The sequence below is a fragment of the Nicotiana tabacum genome, chromosome 20, assembly GCF_000715075.1.
Source record: "Nicotiana tabacum cultivar K326 chromosome 20, ASM71507v2, whole genome shotgun sequence".
NCBI lineage: Eukaryota > Viridiplantae > Streptophyta > Magnoliopsida > Solanales > Solanaceae > Nicotiana > Nicotiana tabacum.
Genome location: NC_134099.1, coordinates 6,849,895 through 6,859,274, shown reverse-complemented (window position 1 = coordinate 6,859,274; position 9,380 = coordinate 6,849,895). Strand labels below are relative to the sequence as shown.

General features: G+C 35.8%; 1 protein-coding gene across 4 annotated transcripts; it reads left to right on the top strand.

Moving 5' to 3' along the window:
* Nucleotides 1-492: 492 nt before the first annotated feature.
* Nucleotides 493-7,297, top strand: LOC107780158 (SUPPRESSOR OF GAMMA RESPONSE 1). 4 transcript variants are annotated; one of them, XM_016600678.2, is made up of 7 exons: nucleotides 545-649; nucleotides 1,799-1,913; nucleotides 4,046-4,181; nucleotides 4,972-5,158; nucleotides 5,251-5,753; nucleotides 6,410-6,823; nucleotides 6,917-7,297. In XM_016600678.2, exons 2-7 carry the CDS (start codon nucleotides 1,909-1,911, stop codon nucleotides 6,992-6,994), a joined length of 1,323 nt encoding a protein of 440 aa, XP_016456164.1. In that variant the 5' UTR covers nucleotides 545-649; nucleotides 1,799-1,908; the 3' UTR covers nucleotides 6,995-7,297. The 4 variants fall into 4 exon arrangements, with proteins under 4 accessions (XP_016456162.1, XP_016456164.1, XP_016456163.1 ...); XM_016600676.2 differs by lacking the exon at nucleotides 1,799-1,913 and having other exon boundaries at nucleotides 493-649; XM_016600677.2 differs by lacking the exon at nucleotides 545-649 and having other exon boundaries at nucleotides 1,114-1,913.
* Nucleotides 7,298-9,380: the final 2,083 nt, after the last annotated feature.

The window sequence follows — 9,380 nt, the reverse complement described above, 5'->3', positions numbered from 1 at the left end:
TTGTAATTAGAACTTGAAACTTTATGGTATTAACCCACTTTATTGACCACTAGGCCACATTTTTGAATGTGAAACAAGTAGCATTTTTGATACCCTAAATATTAATAAATTTTAATTTTGATCCTTGTGATATATAGCTCAACATATTTAATTTTTAATTAATAAAAATGTATATTTTTAGTCCTTTATATAGGAAACACATTGTATTGAAACTCTTTTTAAAATTACATTACAGTAAAATAATGAGGAAGAATATAAACTTAACATAATACATTGAAAATTAAAATGGTGTAATGCTGAAGATTTACAAGCAGAGGGATCAAAAGTGTATGTTTAATAAGTACAATAAGGACCAAACTAAAATCGGAAATAACTTGAGGGACTACAGAGAAATTTTTCCTTTTTATTTCACCTCTTCTTGTGCACCTGCGGTCTTTTTTGTCAGTCTTTAGTCGTCACTCGTACAAAAGAAACACGTTTTTAAATTTCAAAAATACCTGAAAAAATATAATTATAAAAAGGTGGGAAGCTACAAAGAAACCACTAGGAGTGTACTTTTTGGGACATTCCAAGATAAGCCAAAAGTAGAAAAAAAAAAACCAACAAAGGGTTTTTCATGCTCTTGATCACATCATTTTTCAATGGCTCGGTATGCAGATTCCCTTTTATTTTGACACCTTTTCGTATTTTTTATTTTAAATAACTATATGCTTGACTTATGGCTGCTAAAGTTTCAATTTTTATTTACATAGTCAGTTAACTGATATGATAAAGATTGGATTTTTACTAATGTATGTTGAATGTTGAAGTCATGCGATGACTCAAGTTGTGATTTTGGATAATGGGTCAAGTTGTATTTTCTGTGTTGAGTTTTTTTTTTTTTTTTTGGTGGGGGGAGGAAGTTATAGCTTCTAAAGATTCAATTTTTACATACATATAATTAGTAGACTGATATGAAAAAGACTGGATTTTTACTAATGTATGTTGATTCTTGAAGTATAAGGATGACTCAAGTAGTGATTTTTGGTAATGGGTGAAGTTGTATTTTGTGTATTAAGCTTTTCGTTGGGTGGGGGTGGGGGGAGGGGGTGAGGTGGGTGGGGTGGGGGGCTATGTTGGGTTTATTACAAAGACTATATTGTTGGACCTACTGCTAGGTATTTAAGTCAAGGAATGACTTAAAGTTGTGATTTTGATGAATAGGTAAAGTTGTATTTGTCTATTGAGTTTTTTATGAGCAGATACTTTGGCTTGATTCAATGATAGGTTGGAGTTCTTTTGCTTCAAAAAAACTTAAAATTGAGTAATTGGCCAATGAGTGGTGCTTTAAGAGTTGTAGTATGTTTTGATGGTTCCTTTCAGTGAATGGGTTTGAATGGGTTTCGTTGGTCGAGTGAGGTCTGGCTCTTTACTTGTTATTGGATTCTCAAAGTCAAGGAATGAAGTTTTGATTTTGATGAATAGGTAGAGTTGTATTTGCCTATTGAGTTCTCCTGAGCAGATACTTTGGCTTGATTTAGAGTCCTTTCGTTTAAAAATTCAAAACCGACCAATTAGTGATACTCGATGAGTGGTTCTAGTGGCTTTTTATCCTATGAATCAGTTTAAAGGGATTTACTTGGTTGAATGAGGTTAGCATCTTTATGTTGTGTTATTGGTTCTTAGTGGAATACCCAAAGAGGGCTGAGCATGTAAGAACCAATTATGTTCGCAGTTTTTTCAGTGATGGAGCTTAAGAAAGAATAGATTGAATCATTTGAGCCTGTTACTTAGATGCTTGTTACTCTTCTTTTTCCAGGTCTTGGGGGGTTTTAAGCAAAAAACATGTTTGATAGTATTGGCGGTGCTGTTTTCTCGATTTAGCTGTGAACTTTCTGCGTCCTACCCCCAATTGGAAATAATTGTTTTATGAGGTATTTGTACTTGTCTAAAGAACTTTTTGATGATGACAAATGTTGTTCCCAACTAATTTGGGATTGCCCCCCGGGCTTTGGTCTAGTTTAAGAGCGTAGCAAGTGATGTGTGGTTTAAACGCACATCACAAGTTTGAACCCCTAGTGTTTAAGTGGAAAAGGGTAGAGGGGAAAGCCCATTATCCATTTAGATTTGAGTGCATTATTGGTGCACTCAAGGGTGTGGTCTAGTGGTCAATGAAGTGGGTGAGAACCATGAGGTCTCAGGTTCAAATCCCAACGAAGGAAAAAAAGCATTAGGTAATTTCTTCTCATCTATCCCAGCCTCTCGGTGGATAGAGTTACCTGGTACCTGTTGTTGGTGTGAGGTGGCAGGTATCTCGCTGAATTAGTTGAGGTGCCCGCAAACTGGACCGGAGACCACGGTTATAAAAAAAAAAACGCTATTGGCACTTTGGCATTTCTTGGTTATAAAAAAAAGTTTATTTGGGATTGAGGCATAGGTGATTACTTAGTAATTGGATATAAATGTTATGGTACTTACTGGAAAAGCTTGGTTTGTCATGTTTCTGCTTTTTTTTAGTATTTGCTGGATGTTAAGTTTTGGTTTTCTTTCATGTAGTAATACTATGCGATGTTACGATTTTTTCGGGATGATTGAGCTAATGAAATAACCTACCAAAATTCTTCCATTTGGACAAATTTCTTATATTATGTATTGATCTCGGAGTCTCAAGTTCTGAATTTTAGATTTAAATCATCTTCACTTTGAAAACTAGACAATGTCAAAGATAGTCTTTTTGTTGTATGATTGTGACACCTGATTATGTGGAATTCTCAATGTGTTATTCATTTAAACTTCAATGTGCTTGTCTGTTCAAAAGAATCTAGTGGATTTCTTTCTTTGATTTCGAACTAAAGGGAAGAGTACTTGTTTGTAATCTACTTCTCTCTCTTGGGTCTTAATAATAAGTCATATTCTTCGCAAGGATATTTAGTATGCCGTAAACAAGGGAAACAAAACTAATGACCTTGTCCCATGCTTATTGTGGTAAACACGATGAATTCACCCTAAATAGTTGAATCAAATACAACAACAACAGCTTAGCTTCAAGGACTCAATTCCAAGCTAGAGGGATTGCACTTGTACAAATATTCACTATCCATTTCACTCCACTTGGTCTCGTTCATTTCGATATTTTGGGGTTTTACAACTCGAGAGATCCTCTGCATTTTCTACTAACATAAAAATCTCTTACAAGACAAAAAAGACGCAACATGACTACAGCTTAATTTCAACTAGTCAGTATCGTCTATAAGGATCTTTTTACTTCAATTTGTTCTAGTTTTCACCAAGTCTGGACAGATTCTGAGAGATCATAGATTTTTTTAAAGCCAACCGTCGAAAGAAATAGAAATTGGAGGGGTGTTATGTAAGGAGGAGATGAACTCCAGTTGATGAATGAGTAGTTATATAGCATGATCACTGGTGATATTAAGATGTGAGGACTGAGGAAGACCAATCTTGAAATGACTGACTAATGGATCAGATATCCAATGGATCACATATGAAATATACTGAAAACCAAGGTAGATGTAGATCTGGATTGTCTGCCATTACCAGTTCAAGTTTTGTTAACTGGAGTGCTGAAAGTGACAAGACAGGTAGCAGGGTCATATTTTTCTAAAATCTGTAGTATATTAAGTTGGTTAAACTTTAGAGTCCTTATTACTTTAATTTTTGTTTCTCCTTCTTGAAGATATACATCTTGCAGAATTCTACCGTTGCTACTTTTTTCACCTTTTTCAGTATTTCTAACTCTTTGCACAGAGGTGATGAGGTGTTCTTAATTACAATCTTGATTGCAAATGGATTTTGAATAGCTCGTTACATGCTATGATGATTAGCACAGTTGAAGCTTCATACATCGGATGACCAATGTTATCGTAAAAAAGAGTTTAAATATCTCTGCATCATAGTTGTCATGCTTAGGATAAATGTGAAAGGGAGATCTTTTATCTAATTCCATCGTATGTGCTATATATTTAGAAGTTATCCATCTTTATTGCTGTAGTTCCTTATTGAAACTAAGAAAGCGCTTCAAGATCATAGTTATGGTTATGCCTTGTAGGCCGTCATGGTTAGTTGACAGTAAGAGAATTGCAACAAAAATTAAGAGTGCGTCAGGTGATCCTGGAGCAGTGAATTGGAAGAGCAACCCCACAAAAGCTTGCCCTAAGTGCCAGTTTATCATCGACAATAATGACGTAAGATTCTTCTCACACGAATTTCACTTCTACCTGATAATCTATTTGTTGATTTTCTTGCTGTGCACTCTAATGAGAATTCTTATATTATGCTATGCGATAAGGAAAAAATAACCCCTTTTTTGAAAGATCTCTCTGCTCTCTTCCCCTCCCTCTCCCCCGATTTTTTCATTTTTTCCACAAAAGTGTTCGTGATTTGGTAAACTCGTATCTATTAAAAGGTTCTTCTTCCTTCTCTTCCTTTCTATCTTTTCTTGAGCCAAGGGTCTATCGGAAACAACCCTCCCCAGACCCCACATGTGAGATTATACTGGGTATGTTGTTGTTGTTGTTGTTGTATATCTATTAAAAGGCTTTACTCAATATCTCTTATTCATTTGGGTTTTTTTTTTGTCATTTTTTATTTTCTCTCATTAATAATATGCAGTAGAGTCAAATCTTTTTTCAAATTTTTGGAGATCTTATAGCATTTTGCAGATGATATTTTGACAAATTAAAAGTATGACTCCCTAATGAACGTGGAAAAATGAGACGACGAAAATTTATGAGAAGAGGACTGGTTTCCTAGTGCTGGTTTTTAGCTTTTATTTTCCTCTGTCTGATAAGGAGTTTGGGCCATGAAAGTGATGGTTTGTGGTTGCTTATAATTGGCTTCCTTGAAAAGTTTTCAAGAACCCCTTTCCCTCAATGAAAAGAAAAAACATAAAATAATTTGAATAGAAGAAAAGGAAACAAAGGGAATCGATAGCTACAGTACCTTTAACTGAAACGTTAAAATTGGCCTTTCCAGGTTAGCAATGACTGGCCAGGATTACCAAGAGGTGTAAAATTTGATCCAACTGATCAAGAGATTATTTGGCACTTACTTGGAAAAGTTGAAGTTGGCAGTCGAAGTTCCCATCCTTTTATTGATGAGTTCATTCCAACTGTTGATGAAGATGATGGAATCTGCTATACGCATCCTCAAAATTTACCAGGTATATAAAAAAGACATTGGATTCCTGTTCTTCCACTTTCTGTTTTTGATTTATTATGGATTTTTCGTTGATGCTGAATACATGTTTTATAGGTGTTAAGCAGGATGGAAGTGTCTCACACTTCTTTCACCGAGCAATTAAGGCTTATAATACAGGAACGCGTAAGCGTAGGAAAATACATGGTGATAATTTCGGCGATGTCCGTTGGCATAAGACCGGTCGGACAAAACCTGTTATCTTGGATGGAATTCAAAGAGGTTGTAAGAAGATTATGGTTCTTTACATAAGCCCAGTTAAGGGCGGGAAAGCCGAGAAGACAAATTGGGTGATGCACCAGTATCACCTAGGAACCGGGGAAGATGAAAGGGAGGGGGAATATGTTGTGTCTAAAGTATTTTATCAGCAGCAGCAGCAGGTCAAGCAAGGTGACAAAATTGAACAAGAATTGCCCGAAGACGCTGACTATCTGGTTGCTAAGGTTGATCCACATACCCCCAAGTCTGTGACTCCCGAACCCCCTCGCGGTGAGAGGATATCTTCTAGTATGGATGCAAGACAGCAAATTGCCGCTTCTAGCATCAGTCCCACTACCCAGGTATTACCATGTGTAACGTTTTTGTTGTTGCCGGTCAATGTTAATGTTACGTTAGAGTAAACCAATAGTAAGCTTCTCCATTCTGTACTAACCAAGAAATTGATAAAGAACTAGAGAAGATAGCACTTTCTAAAAGTTTAGTCTTGCACTAAAAGCAATGGAAGCATATTTTAGACGGGAAAAATGAAAATATACTTAGACTGAAGTACAGGGGTTTATCTTAATTAGTTAGTTGGTGCAACTTTGAGGATGTACATGACGCAGACACGATTCTAGAATTTCTCAGAGCTGAGATTTTGTCTTTTGTACTGTACATTTCCAGTGGTTTTGGCTTTTTTATCATGCAGTTAGAGCAGCTCGTTTGTTCTGTTTACATCAGTAAACACTTATCTACTTATCAAAAAAGAAGTGCACTCCGGAGGGAATTGATTCAATATTGTTGATCATTCTATAAACTGCTGGAACCACATGATTAATAATAGTGATCTTGGTCGTTATCATGTAGCTTCTTTTCTTTTTCGGTTCATGAGACATTACTTAAGCAAAGAAGAGAATGCGACTACAAGTTTGTTGCACCTGATATCTGATTATCAATAATAAAAAAAATTCGTACAGTGATGCTTTTCTTAATATGTATCTTCTTGCTTTGCACCCAGTATCATGATGTGGATTACACAGAAGATGACATGGGAGCTCTTCCTTATCAGACCGAGAATCAAGATCAAATCATAGAGAACCAAATTGATGAAGATGGGACGAAAGTTGATAACGAGACTGGTGATGACCCGAAATGGTGGGATAGCGAGTCACAGTATTTGCTAGATTCTCAGCAACTTGTAGAAGGGCTATCCTTATGTGATGATCTCCTGGCGAGCCAATCTCCAAATAGGGATGAACATGACAATGACACTGACAAAAACAAAGAGAAGAAGTGTAAACCTAGTCTTGCTGATTATGCTCAATTAGGACCGGAGGATCTGAAGAAGGATTTGGAGGAGTGCCAACATTTGGTTCTTGATCCAGCCAACATAGACATGGACACCCCCCCTGATTTTCGACTTAGCCAACTTGTAAGTTTATAGTTATGAGGTTTGTCTTCTCTTTTGTTTCTCCCGTTATTCTTTTATTCTGCTTAATTTTTATTCGACATGAAATTTCTGTAGGAGTTTGGATCACAGGACAGTTACATTGCCTGGGGCGGAAGCAAGTTTGGTTTTGATTCTGGGGAGCATGTTGGTTAGGAGAAGTTGTCGAGACTGCTAATCGTTGTTGTCACGATTTTTGTGAAGCTTGCGGCAAACTATGTCTGCTGCAAGTTAATGGAAATTAATACTCGACGCAACTTATTAATCTTGTAACCAATGCCCTAAAGGGACCTAAGGTTTTTTTGTGATGCGCAGATCATTGACTGATCTGGATTTTTAGCTTACTTAACTTTGTACATAAATGTTTATGACTTCACAACTTTGCATGCTTGCTTACTTTGTGCTTGTTAGAACTCTGTTTTTCTACCTTGTGCTTCATCATTTTCCATATGACTTATATTAACTTAAAACTCATCCTTAAATATATGTTTGCACTAAATGTGTAGGATATGCAGAAGATTATATATTTTCACATTTCAGGCTCTTTTTATGTTCATTTACATTAGTCCTTTTTCATATGACCAATTATATCACTAATTACAGTCAACCCCCTCTATAACAACATTCTTATTAATAACACTTTACTATAAAAGCCAAGCTTTTTTCGGAACCAATTTTCATGTTATGTTATAAAATATGTTTCCTATAATAGCACCTTTCTATAACATCCAAAAATATTCGGAACAAACAAGCTGATATAGATAGGTATATCAGCTAGGTTTGACTATATATCAGGAGGCGTCTTTAGTTTTTATCCTAATGTGTGTTATTTCCATCTTCTTTCCGACGTGATATTTCTAATCTAATCCAAATTTCAATCTTGTCTAAGTGTACATCCATTTTATCATCAGTATATTTACGATATTCGTGTGACTTATAGGTCATGACCTTCTAGGGTAGGGGTAAGATCTGCGTACATATTATCTTTTCCAGACCTTACATGTGAGCTTATACTGAGTTGTTGTTGTTGTTGTTGTTGTTGTTGTTGTGTGACTTATAGGTCAACAGGTTCGAGTCATGGAATCAGTCACTGATGCTTGCATGTCTATATCTATATGACACTCTCTTTCCCCGGACCTTGCGTGAACGAGGAATGCTTTGTGCACCATTCTTCTAAAAATATAATTTATATATAGTTGTAATTTATTTTTATGCTCATCCATGTGCTCTTCGAATTGCATGTGCTCTAGGATTTTAAGCACATGTACTACGTTAAAATAGTGTAGTCTTTGAGCTGTTAATTTCTTTAGCTGATGTTGTGAGAAGATTACTTCACATATCAATATTCATTGTTAATCCTTTTTTTTTTTTAACTACAAGAAGATTATATTCCTTGTACATATTTCCTTTCCTCGTAGCATATGTTGGGACTGAGATATGGTTGATTTCATGAACATGTTCTGTTGGAAACTAAGAGATAAGCACCGGTTGGAATTGGATGACTTTTAAGTATGCATGAATGTGAAGAGCCACTAAATGTCTTGAAGCTATAGGCCTTTAAATTATAGGAGGGGCCATTTAGTGTTCATTTATTCAAAGCATGATTGTAATTTGAATATGTCTAGCAGCTTGGCAACATGTTTGAGAAAAAGTGAGTTTTAGGGTAGGATAAGGGGTCCTCCTCACAAAGGGGTCGCAGTGATCAGAACTGGATAATTATATTGTTTATCAAATACACAGGTCTTCGCGAAGTCATAAGATCATGTATGGAGGATGATGCCTGACTAGTGTCGGAAGGTCAAGAAAATTGGTGACCTGATAACAGGAAAATCACCGACCATTCTTTTAAGACCAGCCCACATAGTATGAACCAAAAATTATATGTAGAACAAATAACCAACCCATCACTTTGCATTATCTAGATCTAACTTATAGGTACATTATAAATGACTTTTTACATAATTGGTGATGTAAAAGGTTACTAGCCTTATTTCTTAGATTACTAATTTCATTCTTGATTGCTTTAAATGACCTGATAGTATAAAAATAATTTATTATTATCAGTATATATAAGTTAGGGTAATATTCAACCTTTGTTATAAAACAGCCAGAGGCGTTCCAAGTGTCTTTTGTACAAGACATGAAAATGGGCCATTGTTTGCTATATCTAGAGTTTGGAGTCCGGAACCAAAATGTGGTTCTTTTGGACAAGTAGCACCTTGATAGGTGTAAAAAAAAAGATGACATTTTTATATATAGCGCCCAAATACTGGGCGCTATACATTAACGTTAACTGTGCCGTTAATGTATAGCGCCCAGTATTTGGGCGCTATACATAAAAGCTGACACTAACAGGTATAGCGCCCAAATACCCGGCGCTATATATAAAACTTTATGTATAGCGTCCAGTATTTGGGCACTATACACTTTTTTCCTGGCCCCACCAATAATTCCTGACTTCAATAATTCAAAAGCGTATAGTGCCCACTTTTTGGGCACTATATATATAAAAAAAAAATCCCGGCTAGCCATTTCCTATACA